This window comes from Cottoperca gobio, chromosome 16 (genome assembly GCF_900634415.1).
Source record: "Cottoperca gobio chromosome 16, fCotGob3.1, whole genome shotgun sequence".
NCBI classification, from domain to species: Eukaryota; Metazoa; Chordata; class Actinopteri; order Perciformes; family Bovichtidae; genus Cottoperca; species Cottoperca gobio.
Window position 1 is genome coordinate 11,314,508 of NC_041370.1, and position 16,204 is coordinate 11,330,711.

Here is a 16,204-nt window from a genome sequence, read left to right on the forward strand (position 1 = left end):
AATGTGTTTTCTTTTTAAAGTTATCAGAATAAATGGATTTCAAAAAACACGTAATTTTCTCCATTGCTTTTAATAGAACAGGGCCTTGGAAAATTAACAATGGACATACACTTATGTTCAGTTAAAGCTGCAGAAGACATGCACAAGTAACTTTGTGTAACTTTTCAAGTTATAAATCTTCCCATGTTCTGAAACAAATAAAACCATTAAAAAAAGGCCACTAAGTAGCAACAGAAACAACTATGCCTAAAAGCATACATACACAAAAAAAATCTTAAGTTTCCAACTCCTGTAGTCATAACTGATGCGCATATAGGACAGATGGAGAAGAAGATCAAGGGATCACTTCTTGTGATGGTCATTTGTAATACTTGGGTGGACCCGCAGAGTACCTGGATGGACCTGCAGAGAGACAACATGCCAGAAACACATTAATAAAGGGCTGAATATGAACAGCTGCTTCACTCTCATTTGGACTTGGTTTCTTCCATTTAACAAATACCATAACATGACCTACATTTGAATTGCGGATGCTTACAATGGCAAGGCTGAGAGGAGACTTGGTGCTTACATACCTGAGAGACTGCTTGAGAATCGGTCGCTACTGCTTAGCAATTTGGGGGTTGTAGAGGAGAAGCCGGTGGAGCTCATTGAGAAGCTGCTCAGACTAGAACCCTGAGGAGGAAATGAAGTCAGCAAAGAAGAGACGATGCACATGATGCCAAATACACTTCTACTTGTTTCATTCAACTAGTGAGATAATACGACTGAGAAACCTGGACACATAAATCTGGTTTATTAAGACTTCAGATATAATGATCTTTTTTCAAATTCAAGATATGAGAGCCAGATTGTGTTAAAGTAAAAACAAGCTCCATACCGCCGAAACACTCCTCAGTCTGTAGTCCATAAGCACATCTGTTAGTTTCTGTGTCACCTTCAGCACCAGCTGTGCATCACTCTCATTCTCTATCCGGAAAGTATCCTAAAAATACATTTTGAGTTTAGTTTAAATACAAATATGAGCAATTTAACAAAAATAACTGACACATTTGTGAAGTTGGGGAGGAACCTATTGTGAGAAATGAGACTCGTACCAGGTATGTGAGGAGTGTATTAGGAAGGCTGCTACTTTCTGGAGCTGCTCCCATCAAGCCTGGCCTCTCCAGTGCCTTGTCCATTGGTCTGTTCATCAAGCTACTCCCCATTTGGCGGCCCTGGTACTCATCCGGATACATTCTGCCCGGGTCCTCCAGTAGTCCACTCCTTCCATAGCCACCTTTTCCACCACCTGATCCAAAATTGTCTCCAATTCCAGCTGGGCGATGACCCATCCCATCTGGGTAAGGTCTTCGATCCATACCAGAGTCAAGGGAATCTTGCCTGCTCGAGTAATCAAAGCCTCCGAAACCAGGCTCCTTCATAGTCTCCCACTGGATAGTCGGAGAGAGGACCTCGTTGAGGAGGAAAATCCCCTGGAAACCTCGACTCAGAGAACCTGGGAGCTGTTTAAATACACATACAGTAAGTCTATAAAAAAAATGGCATACATGCGAAGCATTACACAGCTAAATTAATCATTTGGTTTATAAAATGTCAGAATAGTGAAAAATGTTCATCCCAGTTTCTCAAATTCCAAGAGGACATCTATCACTTTGCGTACTTACACTTACTATTTTGAGTGCAAAAGTGCATTCAAACTGAGAAGTATGGCAAAATACAGGGCTCTATAAATACCCGGAGGGTAACGTGTGTGGGACATTAATTAATTAGTGATTAATTAGTCGACTAATCGTTGCCGCTCTAGCTTCAATTATAAAAATGACTCACCAAAGGGTGGCGGTCCCTTAATTCCCATCCCTGGTGCTAGTGGAGGCATAACTTTAGGAGCAGCAGAACCTGTGAGGGACGAAAGGACATGAGAGAGTCACTCTCAGGCCGACCAACAAATAATCTTTTTTATTCAACTAATTCAGAGCAAAGTAACTTACGGAGTCCTTTGAAAGCAAGAACTTCATAGGGCTCCTTCAGAATCACCTAAAAGCCACAACCGGAACAGAAAAATGTAAAATCGACAATCATGATAAAAAAAATAAGCAAACCCACAACTCAAATATATAAACGTTTTATTTAGAATCGTTAGCAAGACATTGCTTTAAAAAGACTAATTTCAATGAGACGTGAAGCCTCAGTAAAACAAATGCAGGCTTGTCCGACGCTATGTTTGCTGCAATCAAACCTACAATCGCAGATTTCTGGTAGATGACTTTATAAGGTTAACCTCGCAATTGTTGAAATGGAATATACATTTAATTTATCAATACTGCGATAATTTAGAGTTATTTTGGCGCTTAATAAGCCTTTAAATTAATGGATGTAGGACTAAAACTGGACCTTCTAGATCGTATTTCACCTTCTTACCAGTACTTGTAACAACATCCCCAAGCCAACGCATTCCCTTAACACAGACAATTATTTCCCATGTTCATTATAAGCCGGACAATATCACTATCCGTTTTGACTCGGGAGGATAAAAATGCAATTGTTGCAGTGACATGAATCCGACACTCACCTTGAGTTGTCCCCTCCCTTCTGTCTTCTCCACCTCAGCTGTAACTTCTTTAATTGCCTTCCTTACAGCAGGGTCTCTGATGGCCTCTTCCTGTTCATGGGTTACCTTGTCAGGGTGGACCTTTTTCTGTGTATAAGACAGAGAAATATACAAATATTACATACAACTTAGTATCATGCATTTGAGGCAGATTAAGAAACCAGCAATACTCACCAAGTATCTGAAGCTGTGTTTCCAGCCTTTTACGTGGGCAAGCATATCATGCTGCAAACGGGAGACGGCACAGAGTTTGCACTGGTAGTGTGGTGGGACAGATTTACTGGGGCTGCGGTACTCCCACACATACTGAAGACCTGTAGACATGAGGTGATCATTAGTTAGGTATTTCAATATAGAAAGAGAAGGAGGTAAATTAGATGTATGTGAGGAGAAAAAGGCCTTATGCTTACCGATGACACACTCTGTGAGCCCCTTCAGCTGTTTGCTAAGTGAGGGCAGGGTCTGAATAGACGCCCCTTTGGAGAATACTGGGAAACACAACAGTGGTCAACACAAAGCTTTATAATGACACCCATCTGATAAACAAGTGAGACAACAAGATTCATGTCCAAAAGAATAGTTCAGTGAGCCACTTTGTTATAAATTTCTGAAGTTAAGAAAGTGTGTTGTGTTCTTACACGGCCTGCACTGTCTGATGACCAATGATTTGTATTCTTTCTACTTGAACTGAACAACCGTTAGAAACCCAAACTCCTCATGTGTGCCTGTGAAGCCTGGGGGAGGAACAGGAACAGCAGTTCTCGGCTAACCCCCATTTAGGCTTGAATTGGGCTGCAGGACACCAGCTCCTATGATGCATTGCCTCTCACTGTGCCATCCACAGAAGAATCACTTCTGTGTCGCACTAATGAAGCAGTCCAAGTGTGAACGCACGATAAAATCCTGCATAATTTAAAATACGCTTGTAAACAGGTATGGTTTACTTGGATTAAGAAATAATGTAATATCACTCAAGCCAGTGTAGAGCAGGCAACTGAATAAAAAATGAGTACTGCATTCAGCAGTGTTAAAAAGTATGATTCAAGGTGGGAAAAAACCCCATCACAGCACAAAAAGTGCATTAAAACTTCATCAGCAACCATCGCAGATGCATGGTTGTATCACTGTATGTGCCGCTGCTTTAGGTGCCCTTAGGGACTAGTTGAGCTTATGGTTAGGGTCTTTAATGTAGCAACATTTTAAGAGAATGGGTTGACATTTCTAAAATTGTTCAGTAGATTTCTTTAAACCATTTAAATGTTGAATTTCTAAAATAGTAAAATTGTGGCAAGATACTGGAAAATGTTTTGCAAGATTATTACTGCATTGGCAAAAACTAATTTCCACAGACCAAAACCATGTATGGCACCACCACAGCCCCCACCTCTGAGAGTGTCAGTCTCAAAGAGTGGTGAACATGCCACCACCCATGAAGCAGGGAAATCAAGATCTCAAGCTTCAACTCTCAGCACTGGCAGTGGCACTGTGTATAAAAGACTTACCTATATCAGCAGAATGCTGCGGCTGCTTTCTCTGTCAAAGGAGGGAATAAACCCACATGAAGGAGAGAGACACATACAGGCATTAGTGACAGGATGAGACTTAGCAGAGGACTGAAATTTCTCGTCCATATCCGCCACACTATATATGCCATAGAGCCATTATTTTCCTTAGTCTCCATGACCTCTGCATCAAGCAGCAACAGTCAAAGAGACACGTTTTTGAATGGTGTCTAAATCATGTAGTGGTGATCAGTCTAAATTCTCATTAAATGAGAATGTAGAACGGCAACATTTAAATTACTGGTTTAATAGTGAAGAAAGAGAAAGACTTGATACTCTGGATGAAGGCTAATAGGTTCAATATGCAAACATGTCTATATTGGCCACATTAAAGAAGGTCAAGACCTCAGTAATTTTCCCAGGAGAATGAAATATTGAGATGTTGCACCAAGTCTTTGCTCTTCTTCCATTGTGTATTGTGCTCCCACAGTGTATTGTGGCTTTACACCAAGTGTGGTGCGTCCGAGTTTGACAGATGAAAACAAGCACACACAAATAACTACTAAACATTCACCCCCTTTTCATGAAGAGCAAAGAGGAGAGTGATGTTAGTTTATAACTGTATAAAAACATAGAGGTAGTCCCTGCAATACTTTGTAGGCTGGATTTAGGTTTCTCTCATGTTACCATCATGACAGTACTAAACCAGAGACAAGATGAATTTCATGAGGGAAATTTAAAATGCTGCATTTGGCTAATAAAAGTAAAACATATGTAAAAAAATAAACGCTAAATCGCAAGTTTAACAATTGGATTTCTTGCAATGCATTTTATGGGTGTGTCGTAGTAGTCTGTTTTGCAACTGATTTACATATTTTGTAAAAATGCAAGTAACTGCCTCCTGAATCCCTCCAGGAGCCCTGCAAAACTTTAAGTATTTTTGATTCTGAACGGGACAGCACTCAGAGGTAAAAACTGAGCAGCCTGGCATTAGACAATGGTTCAGAGAACCCAAGTCACATCACACGTTAAGCTCAATGTCAAATCTGAGAAGTGAAAACTTATAAGCAGTTCTGAAGAAATGTTTGCATTGTGAAGCCGACGAACTAGTCTATGCTTGAAATTCCTTTAAACCACAACAGGGATAACAGGCCACAGATGTGAGGCCCAGACCCCTGAGTGGAGTCTTCATAAGCCGGAGAGCACAGAGGCTGGCACCAAGTCCACCTGCAAGGACTGCAGCCGCCTGGCTCTCCAAGCACCACAACAGCCGGTGTACATTATCATTAACAGGAACAAGTCAGCATCATATATGTGAGATAATACGAGTGTAGTTGTATTAATTGTGGTGTTTTGAGCAGAGTACAGTCTTACCCTGCCATTTCTCTTTTGATTCGACTGCGGTCCATTTCTAGGTGGATGCTGGTTGACTGACGCATGAGCCTCCATTTCTTAAATGTATCTACTGTGGGACAAAGAAGCAGACCGTATCAAAAAACATTCATATGCCAAGTAATAGCCTATCAACATTGTGACACACTCTCATTAGTCGTTATTGAGTTATGATCTACGTTATCTAATGTTAGTAGAAATTCGTTTTACTTCCGTTGCTTGATTTCATCTCAGGCCCAGCAGAGCCTTAATTTATCGACTTTTTTTGTCAACTAAACGCTAGCTGTAAACAATATGTAAGCACGCCCAAACGACACATATTATATGTATCTCCACTAGTTCAACGGTAATGTAATATTATCTAACTTACCAGAGATATTTAAATGAAAACTGCGAGTTCCTCGATACACAAGGTCGGCAGACAGACTTGCTGTGATGTTTTAAAAAAACAAAGCAGAAAGCCGTTTCGGTGAATACGATGCAGGGCTACTGCCAGTTTAAAAAACACGAAATTAGATCATTTATAACGAATAGACTCTCATAATAAATCAGAATCAAAATAAGTCACATCCAATCGTGTAATGTCGGGCGTAAGACACTTCTAATTGTTATTATTTATTCGATAAATTAATTATTATAATATTTCTAAGGCACTTGTGAGGACAACTATGTGGTGCGTTCGTTTTGTAAGCCAGGGTTTACCGTTATAGCTTGCTGGAGCAAATTTCAACACACCGTTTAAGTTTCTCAGGCCACTTGGGGACAGCGTTTGTATTTCATTCATTTTAATTACAAGTAAGTGCAGAACATATTGTGTGGCTATCTTAAAAATAACGTCCGGGATCCCAGTCATAGAGGTTTTAAATTGTAATCCCCGCAGCCGTAGTGCTCTGAACATCTAACGGGTACGTTTAACATACACCCATAGGACCCAAGGCATCAACACGAGTTTGAAGACTGAACATTTTATTTTTGATATGTATTGATAATTGTTAGAAGGGGACAACTCAATTCTAGACACCGAGTGAGTGTTTGATGCTGTGTAAACCTACCACGATAGTAGCCAAGCCTTCTTTCCCCGTGGTAAGTAAAACAAACGAACTGCATGATGCTAAACCATGGTACGAGATAGTTAGCTACAAGCTAGCTAACGTTAATTCAGGTGCAGCCTATTTTTATTGAAAAGCTGCCATAGTCTGGCTAATCGGAGCAAAACAATTTACAGTTTAAACAGTTTGTGCTAATAACTGTATGTAATAATAAATCAGCCGTATAGTCCGAAGGTTGTGCTAATTTAAACTCTTTAATATACTGTTCAGTAACATCCATAAGGGAACACTTCATCCTTCAGTTTATCACACACATTGAAAATCAACACACCTGGAGATACATGGTTTATACTTGACAGGAATGGGTATGCAAAATTGTAAAGTGGAAGAACATAAACACACTCAAGTGAAGTACAAGTACCTTACATTTGTACATAATTACAGTACTTGAGTAAATGTAATTTATTACGTTTCATCACTGTTCTTATGAAATCAATGCCCTCATTCAGTCACCTGCATGTTTTGGTTACACAGACCATAGTATAGACTGCAGAGATGAAGTCCAAGAAGAAGAAGAGACAGGATGACTTCCAGAAGGTCAAGTTGAAGGTGGGAAAGACCAAGCCCAAAGCTGACAATGCCACCAACACCAACTTCCGCTCAAAGGGAATCCATCTAAGTGAACAGCTGAAGAGAGACACTGGCCCCACCACACACAGACACCTTGGTATCAATGTAAGATCTTCACTTGTGTTTCACATGTCAGCAAACGCATGCTTTCACTACCAATTCACTTTTGGAATAATACAAATTGTATGGTTTCTCTCCCTTTTCTCCTCCTTCACCAGGATCTCCTTTCTCAGCTCCACCATTACAATGCCAATATTAAACATAATGCCTTATTGGGTTTGAGAGAGTTGGTGTCCGTGAATCCTTCTGTGTTAGAGCAGCATCTCTCTCGCCTGGTTTCTGAAGTGGCAGCTGTTTTCACAGACAAGGATGGCAACGTACGCGTGGCAGCCACACGTGTGCTCAAGTTAGTGAAGCAACAGTGATACAGGAATATAACAATACAGTAAAAAGTAACATGGCTTAACTGTTTAAAATTGTGCTCCGCATTCCAGGTTCATTGCACAGTCTGTGCCTGCAGAACGGGTGGCTCCATTTTCGCCCGTCCTCAGTGCCCACCTGTCTTGTGCCATGACCCACATCGAAACAAGCATCCAGGAGGACGCCATGAAGGTCCTTGATGTGTTGCTGGAACACTACCCAGCTCTGCTAGCATCACGGCCTGCAGTACTCCTCACTAACTTCCTAGAGTTGATCTCTCACCGACAAAGCAGTGGAGGAGCCAAAAAGGCCCAGGATCCTAAAGGGCGGAACTGGACCCTGTCAGTCAACCCTAGCAGAGCTGTGAGTAGTCAGCAGTGGCGGCTCTCTGTGCTCCTTAGGTAAGTGCACACAGATCCTGAAGAATTGGTTCAATTATAACTAGCTGCTAAGCTTTTGTTTTGTGTCACTTGTGTATCAGGCTCGGACGTTTTCTGCAGGCAGTAGTTGAGGAAAGACCAGTGGAGGAAAGTGATATTTTTATCCCAACTGAAGGAGTCTTTGGCTCCAGTGGAGGGGGCAGGCTTACGCCTCTGAATCTCAACTGGGAAGAGCTTACCTACAGCAAGGTCGGGGTGAAGGTGTATGAGCATTCTGGGGCCAAGCCAACTCCAAGGTCCACCTTTAGACTCAGGTACAATACCACACACTCCTGTACATATCAAGGTATCAAGGAATAGGAATCAAAGACATGATTTATATGAACATGTGACATAACAAATAACCAACTTTGTTTCAGTTGAATTTAAACAATATATTCCGTGTTAAACTAAGGCTGTACCTAATGATAGTTTAAAGCTTTTAAAGTTTTTTTTTGCATTTCTATTCATTCTGTTTAAACCTGCTATGTGTGTACAGTTGCAGATAAAGATTTGGCCACACTAATATTTTAAGTACTATACTATTTGTAGAATTACATTCCTGTGGTGGCTGCGCAGGATTTTTTCCGATTTGTCAAGAATCAGGATTGCTCTCAGCACACAAAGGGAGGCGTTCTAGCAGCAATCTAGCAGCACCGTGAATTCCAATTATATATCCAAAAAATAAAAGGACATATATCGATGATGTCATAAAATAAGATGACAGGCGTTTCAAACCTTTGAATGTGTAAAAAAAAAAAAGAAAAAAAAAAAAGGACCCTCGGTATAGCCCTATGTTAAACATGCTTTATTCTATTCTATGTAGACCGAAGGTGGACTCTGGACCTGCAGTGGGTGAGAGTCTGGACTCAGCTGAGGCTGTTCAAAGCTTTGCAGCCACACTGGTGCCTCTTCTGCTGGAAGTATGGGTAGAAGCCAGTACCAGTGACTGTCCCTGGAACACCACTGAGGGCGCTCACCTGCTCACCCCTGATGCCATGTCAGTAATGTTTCAAGTGTTGTCTATTCTGCAGCTGCTGAGAAAACTGGCACCACAGCAGGAGCACCAGGATGCATTGGTGAGGAAATAACAAATATAATACAGCAGATTTTCTGTACAAGAAAAGGTTATTATTTATTTATTTATTTGTAGGATGCCTGGTTCTATAAAGAATACCTGGGAGATTTTAAGCAGCACTTCATGAAAAACTTTCCCTATGATGCTCGGGACACACCCAAACATAGAAAGAAGGTTGATCTCAAAAGGTAAGGAATATCTGTGTTAATATGTCAAGAAAACACCCTTTCTTCCCACTTTCCTTAATGTTTTGATTATTCACAGAATAAACTACATAATATCATATAATCATTCCTGCTGTTATGAAGACCTTTCACTGGCTCTTACTACTGGAATCCCACTGCCCTGCCTTTAGGAGTAAGCAGACTGCAGTTGTCCCAGGATTGACAGTAGAGCCTCTGGCCCTAAACATCACACTTTGCCAAGTCATGGTGTCCCTCAGCCAGAGGCAAGGACTCGGCCGAGAGACAGACGGAGACTGGCTGACACCTCTGAGGACATTTGTCCGAGACACTCTGGGCAGCGGAGTGAAACTGAGCTACAAGCAGCTCCACATGCTGCTGGGTACTGTGTGGAAGATGGTGCTCACACAGAGGAACAAAAGTAAGCATGTGCGCTGTGTAAGTGTGTCTGGTTTTAATAAACACAAAAGCATGAATTCAATGCGATAAGAGTTTGGTGTTATTAATAACATAATGTGGGAGAGAACATATCCCCACGTTGAAGGGAGAAAAGTGTAAATGCTATATTACAAGATTCTGGGTTGGTTTCCAGATACTAGCTTGTGACCTTTTACTGTCATTTTAACATTAATATCTGTATGTATATTTGTATTTGTGCAGCAGTGACAGATGACCTGTTGGCAGCAGTGTATGTCTACTATAAGCAGAGGAACCTGACTCTACAGACACGATCTCTGCTGCTGTCTTTCTACAGCAAGCTCTACCTGCAAGAGCAAGGACATACACACATAGCGAGGTAACGTCAGCCATTGTTTATCAACACGTGGGTTCTTCAAACTGGAGATCGACAGCACTTGTAAATGTAACACAGCAGTGGCTCCATATTGTAGGGTACTTGTTTTGTATATTAAATAGGATTTTTATTAATTTAAAATCCAACTTGTAGGAGAAAACACAACATCCTTGCACAATAGCGTAATAGTGTTTGCAGCTAGGTTAGACCAGTAACTGTGAAGTCGGGAGAAGCAGTTCAGGTTAATGAGCATCATGTGTTGTATGGCGTACATGAGATTAGGGCTGCACAATATGAGGATAATATGCGATACGTTGTTGAATATCGCAATAAAGATATTACATGCAACAAATAAACAGATTTTATGGTGTGATCAGTTCCGCCTTTCTGCAGCTTTCAGTATACTCCTAAAATACAACCAATTGCTTGTTAAATTAAAAAAAGTATTATAAACATTGTTTTATTGAACTGGACACAAAACAAAGGATGTAGTTACCGGTACATTTTAAAGTGCAGATTTCTACTGATCTTTCAAATAACTCAATAAATCCCTTAGTGCAATATTGCAGTCTTTTGCGATGTGTTTGTGCAAGTTGACATTGCGGTGATGAAAAAAACAACAATATTGTGCAGCCCTACATGAAATTACTTATTCAAGCTAATTCATCCAGGACTGTGTTCTCACTGAAAACCTATAATTCCTATTTGTGCTTGTAAATATAGTCGACGGCAAAGACATTTTTCCACTCCAGTGTTGAAGCACAGTGTTCTAATATTATTTTTTAGGACTATGTGAATGTAACGAAAACATATTTATATTACACTGTTAATTTTTTATATCCGAAGGCATCATTCCTATCTAACTCTGGCTGCATTTGGTTCACATGTACCTCCTGTATGTTATTCCTCCCTCTGTCTCTCTGAAGGAGTAAGGTGCTGTGTCGTTGGTTGGCATCTCTTCCTGTGCAGTTGTCCCAGCTGGGCCACCGTAACCCTGCTCTGTCTGCACGACTTATCCTGTCGATCCAGGCTGCCGCTTCTCGAAGACACAAAGACCTGCTCAAGAGTCTGCAGACAAACGCCTGCAAGCTCTACGGTAAGAACACTCGATGAAACTGGTTGCACCTCTGTGGCCAGCTGTTTTCAATCAACTGGCAAATGCCTGTGTCAGCACTGATCCGACTGTGATCAGAGGTTGAAAGTTTGAAACCCAAAGACTCCTCGTAGTAAAATAGAAAGTAGTCTTGTTCTTAATCTGGTTTGTTAAATACAATTCCTGCTCAGTTCTAGCTTCCGATTTTAGGATTAATTAAAGGGAGATGCAGTAAAAGCAAAGTCTTATTTTCACTACTGCATTCATACTTGTGAAAAATACATCATACTTTTCACCTGCATTGACAGTTTAATACAATACAGAATGCAGCAATAATGGTCAGATTACCAAAGAGAAAATTGTTAATAAATTGTACCATCGTTTCCCTAGGAGGCAGTGTTACTCCATGTTTTTTCGTCCCAGACAATTTTGTAAACTTTTACTACAACCAGAGGCGGAAAGCTGTAATAAGCCTGTGCATATCCCCTGCTCGGAGGATGTTCGAATAGTAAGGCTGGTGTGTGACAGAGGGGGCCTTAAGAGGAGGGGGGTCTGGTAGAAACTGCCGCAGCAATTCACCATCACAAGACTCCTTTTATCTGAGGGCTTCTGACATCAGCATGTGCGTCAGAGACCACGCACACACACATTATCTAAGCCATCACTGTAATGGCTTTGCCTGTCCGTCAGTCTCTCTCTTTTTTTTACTAGTCCGAACATAGTCTGGTTTTCCTGGTATCTCTTTTTCTTTATAGAGCTTCATCTTATATCCCTAGAGTTTGCAGTGCACTGCTGTCTCTATGTAATAACAGGCAAAGTGTGCGTGTGTTTTGTGTGTATGTGAAAAGATCCGCAGGAAGGAGTTGTGGTGCTGTTACCAGCAGAGTCCCAGCAACGAATGGTGCAGCTGCTCTACTTTCTACCCAAGATGTCCCCGTCTCTTCTAGCCAATCTGAGCTGCTGCTGCACCACTGGACGAATCTCTGCCGGCCTCGCTGCCTCTCTCATTCGCATCGTACACCTTAGGTGAGCTTCAGAATCCCCATACACCTGCAGAGGCCACATGAACTCAAGTGTGTCAGAAGACAATCCTGTTTAGGAAAGAGAGGAATGGCCTCACTTTTGGAGGAACAGCTAAACTTAGGAAATAGTGTTGGATACTCAAAGTGCTATAGCCTGCCACCATCAGATGGCAGTATTGCGCTTTCACAGATGAATTCCTATCATTTTTACTTGGGATGTGTGAGTAATGGGTATGATACAAAGAGCTCTTTGGGAGGCTGGAATGCAGAGTCGTCATATAGTATTGAGAAGACGGTTCCGTCAGCATGTGCCTCCCGGGCTTCACAAAACGCACTTGTTATTCACTCAGATTTCCTACTGTTACAGATCTACCCTCCCCTCAGGACAACGAATAATTTTTTCATAACTGTGTTTCTGTGCACCCGTATCCTCAATATGAAGTGTTCACAGAACAGGGCATCTTGAATAATCCTAGGAAATGTGATAAGGAATGTATAAGAAGGAAGTTGTTATTAGGAAATTAAAGTAAGTGGTGTGTAGCACAAAGTGTAACATTTTGAAAAGTTGAATGACTTGTAAGCTGTAAAAACGTTTGATACTCGATAATTGTTGAACGTGTTCTCCAGGTCATCCCTGAGTGGCTGGTCGGTTGGTAGCCAGGAAGCGGCTCTGCAGGACGTGGACTACATTAGCTTCTTGTTCTCCACCCTGACGGGCTTCTCTTCCATCAAGCTCGCCTCACTGCAGGAGGCTGACGACGAGAGCATCCTGCCTCCCTCCCCTCTCTCACCTCTCAGCCTCTACCCCACCTCGCTGGAGCAGTTCACACACCACTGGGATGTTGTTGAGGTGCGTTCACTGCAGTCTTTCCTATAATTACCCCAAACCTCACATACATTCTTACTCTTACCAAAGAGTCGACACTTGGACGTAACATTAAAGATGAATCTACCAGGTTGTGAAGGGACCAGGTTGTGAAGGGACCAGGTTGTGAAGGGACCAGGTTGTGAAGTGAAGGGACCAGGTTGTGAAGGGACCAGGTTGTGAAGGGACCAGGTTGTGAAGGGACCAGGTTGTGAAGGGACCAGGTTGTGAAGGAACCAGGTTGTGAAGGAACCAGGTTGTGAAGGAACCAGGTTGTGAAGGGACCAGGTTGTGAAGGGACCAGGTTGTGAAGGGACCAGGTTGTGAAGGGACCAGGTTGTGAAGGGACCAGGTTGTGAAGGAACCAGGTTGTGAAGGAATTGGAAGAAAATACATTGTTTTGAAAATTAAAAAGTGTTGATATTCTGGACACAGCTGTGGTCTTTCAGTCCCCCCTGGTCCCTCTCTGTCTCTCATATAGAGCTCAGAGGGTGGAAGCTTTATCGTGGCACTACGGCTGAGAGGGGAACCTTTATCGCGTTGCGCAGGTTGGAGATGCGTGGTTATCGGGCATAGCGGATATGCACAAATGCTAATGAGAGCCCATGGCATGATGGGAGTGTGACATTTCTGCAAAGAAATTACAGTTAACGTAACTGTGCCCTGGGGCAAGTGTGTGTGAATGTGTGAGCAAGTGGGGGGCTTATAATCACTAATTCAGCTCCTCAATTAAGCCCTCAGATCCTGCCTCTCTCATCTCCCTGTCTGAGTCAATCACAGGCAAGTGGCGGGAAAGAGGAGGGAGGGGACACGTGGTGGCGAGGGGGGGTAGCATTAAGGGACGGACTGTGTCAAATCTGGTTCGACTAATGAGACGGGATTGTTTTTAATGACGGCGAGAATGCCAACAGGTGCACCGTTCTGACACACACCGGCTCACAACTCACTCCTGCACTTCAGCTCGCACACACAACTCAATTTGATAAAAGCTAATGAGAAATTTGATTTTGACTTGAAGTTAATGAGGAAAAGCCGGGCCTTACTTTTCACTTTTAAGAAAAGTTTGTGGCAGCTTTCATCTCATCCCAGCTAGAAAGACATTTAGATGCTGTTTAGTGACTCTTTTCTCTGGAAGTGAAGGCCTCAGTTCATCCAGACAGCGATGTAGAAATCCTTTCATATGCTTTCTTGTGATGCGGTTTTTCTGATGAATGCTGGTTAAAGCTTTTTGAGACAGGTTTTTCCATAATTATGTAATGTATAATAATATATAATATATAATGTTTAAGAAGATTGTTCCGTTTTCCAATGAAACAGCTCTCATTACCTGACATTACACATCTCACACACGTCAATATTGCAGTTACTTCATCACAGTATATTAAAATGATCCTCAGAATTGTGACCGAAACACAAACTTATGTTTGTTTTTGGCATAAATTGTGCATTACTTGATAGAGAAATTGTAAATAAAAAATGTATACGTCAGTTTCAGTAGCCCTAAGAAAATGAGGTGGCATAGTGTAGTTCTCCCTCTATGATGTTTTAGAAACACAAATTTAAAGTACACTGCAGTTAACAGATTTCTACTAAAATCTGACTAGAAAACCTTTTAAATCTGCCAACTGAAAGCACAAAGCACTGTGGTTACATTGCTAACGTTTAGAAGTGTATCATACTTAAAAGCAATAGCAATAAAGAAATGTGTTTGATTTGACATTATTTTTTGTTTCATTCATAGGAAGTCTGCCACTGTCTGGAAACTCTGGGTTCAAAGTCTCAGTGCTTTGACATCTTACAAAATGGCATTTGCAGATACCTGGTAAGAAACTGTTTTCATTGAGAAGGATTTATAGTTGTTTTTAGTGCTTGTTTTATGCCTTGAACGTCTTTTCTTTATGCTTTACTGCATTATTTATTTACATGGTACTGAAGTGTGTGTGTGTGTGTGTGTGTGTTGTGTGTTGTGTGTGTGTGTCAGACCAAGTTAGGGGTGGTGCCTGACAGTATGGCGGCTGGGCTGCTCAGAGCTGTATCCAGATTACTGGACCTGTCTGTCCTTCCCATTGAGCCCATGTTGCGCTTCCTGTCTCAGTGCTGCCTAAGCCTGCTGGCTCTGCTCATCACCCTGGAGCAGGAGTTACCTACAGAAACCAACCACAAAAGGTGTGTTGAATGACTACAAACCTTTACTAATCTGTGTTTGGAAATTATCTCCTGTTGATTTAAAATCTTGTTCATTTAAAATCATTATCAGGAAATAAAGGTTTGCAATAATTGGGTTTAAAACACCTTTGTGTCACGTTTGCAGGGAGGCAATATGGGGTGCTTGTGTGTCAGCGTTGAGCAGCGTTCCTCGACTGCTGCGAATGGTTCTGCAGTTAATGCGTGTTGGCGATATGAGTGAGGAGGAGCTGCCACAGCTCGGACAGATCCTGTCGATGCTGCTGCAGCACACACCGATCCACAACCAGCTGCTGGCCAATGCTGCTCTGCTGCAAGAGATCATACAACAGCTCACGGTAAACACAGTTCACACTCACAAATTCAAAGGGATGGACTTTAAGGCTTTTATACAAGTTGATGGAGAGATAAAATATTTTAAGTTCTAATGAAGGCTGTTCACCTGATTTCTCTCTGTATGTGTTTCAGAGGTATTCCCGGGGTGCGACCAGGGAGCAGTGGTTGACAGACTTGCTCTACTGTTATAGTGTCACCGTGGCTCACGGCTCTTCCGCTCGCCGTGGAAACTTGGGCCTTCGAGACATATACTGACCCAACGCACACCCCACCAGACCAGACCAGCACCAGCACCTGGTGTGTTACTCAGTTCACCCTCTCAAACATCTTACAGTGACTTTGACAAACAAAACACTCACAGAGCACAAAAGCGATGAGTATATACAACAACCTTCGGACAGGAATACAGTGGAGTGACGTGTTTCTTTTTTTATTGTGATTGACAATGAATACACATTCAAGCTCCAGTTTCTTTTTCTGTGTGTTAAGCCCGGTAATTGTTTGTCCTCCTTTTGCCGTATCCTGTGGCACCTGGCAACTTTTGTTTTAAAAAAAAGCGAAATAAAGCTAAATCTAAGCGTGCTGCCTTGTGTTAATTTTTTTATTTTATTTCTTATAATACACTACA

At 41.8% G+C, this 16,204-nt stretch overlaps 2 protein-coding genes across 5 annotated transcripts; one reads left to right on the plus strand and one right to left on the minus strand.

Moving 5' to 3' along the window:
* Positions 1 to 51: 51 nt before the first annotated feature.
* Positions 52 to 6,007, minus strand: LOC115020768 (uncharacterized). Its single transcript, XM_029450711.1, has 12 exons — positions 5,876 to 6,007; positions 5,488 to 5,578; positions 4,114 to 4,144; positions 3,022 to 3,099; positions 2,786 to 2,925; positions 2,573 to 2,698; positions 1,992 to 2,037; positions 1,831 to 1,899; positions 1,098 to 1,505; positions 881 to 985; positions 576 to 675; positions 52 to 402 (listed from the first exon to the last, which is right to left on the minus strand). The coding sequence occupies exons 2-9, from the start codon at positions 5,560 to 5,562 to the stop codon at positions 1,396 to 1,398; spliced, it is 675 nt and encodes a 224-aa protein (XP_029306571.1). The 5' UTR covers positions 5,563 to 5,578; positions 5,876 to 6,007; the 3' UTR covers positions 52 to 402; positions 576 to 675; positions 881 to 985; positions 1,098 to 1,395.
* tex10 (testis expressed 10) lies at positions 5,322 to 16,158 on the plus strand. 4 transcript variants are annotated; one of them, XM_029450707.1, is made up of 16 exons: positions 5,322 to 5,427; positions 7,089 to 7,289; positions 7,403 to 7,590; positions 7,679 to 8,005; positions 8,086 to 8,298; positions 8,850 to 9,102; positions 9,177 to 9,289; positions 9,457 to 9,704; positions 9,944 to 10,079; positions 11,003 to 11,172; positions 12,018 to 12,195; positions 12,819 to 13,041; positions 14,798 to 14,878; positions 15,038 to 15,222; positions 15,368 to 15,578; positions 15,709 to 16,158. In XM_029450707.1, exons 2-16 carry the CDS (start codon positions 7,110 to 7,112, stop codon positions 15,829 to 15,831), a joined length of 2,829 nt encoding a protein of 942 aa, XP_029306567.1. In that variant the 5' UTR covers positions 5,322 to 5,427; positions 7,089 to 7,109; the 3' UTR covers positions 15,832 to 16,158. The 4 variants fall into 4 exon arrangements, with proteins under 4 accessions (XP_029306567.1, XP_029306568.1, XP_029306566.1 ...); XM_029450708.1 differs by lacking the exon at positions 5,322 to 5,427 and adding an exon at positions 5,609 to 5,625; XM_029450706.1 differs by lacking the exon at positions 5,322 to 5,427 and adding an exon at positions 6,153 to 6,300.
* The last annotated feature ends 46 nt before the right edge of the window (positions 16,159 to 16,204 follow it).

Coding starts and splice junctions, on each gene's coding strand:
- LOC115020768 (XM_029450711.1), bottom strand. CDS start 5,562: ATGGAGGCTCATGCGTCAGTCAACCAGCATCCACCTAGAAATGGACCG. Junction 2,926..3,021: donor GCTCACAGAGTGTGTCATCG/GTAAGCATAAGG, acceptor TCATGTCTACAG/GTCTTCAGTATGTGTGGGAG. Junction 1,506..1,830: donor TAAGGGACCGCCACCCTTTG/GTGAGTCATTTT, acceptor GTATTTAAACAG/CTCCCAGGTTCTCTGAGTCG.
- tex10 (XM_029450707.1), top strand. CDS start 7,110: ATGAAGTCCAAGAAGAAGAAGAGACAGGATGACTTCCAGAAGGTCAAG. Junction 8,006..8,085: donor CGGCTCTCTGTGCTCCTTAG/GTAAGTGCACAC, acceptor CTTGTGTATCAG/GCTCGGACGTTTTCTGCAGG. Junction 13,042..14,797: donor ACCACTGGGATGTTGTTGAG/GTGCGTTCACTG, acceptor TTTCATTCATAG/GAAGTCTGCCACTGTCTGGA.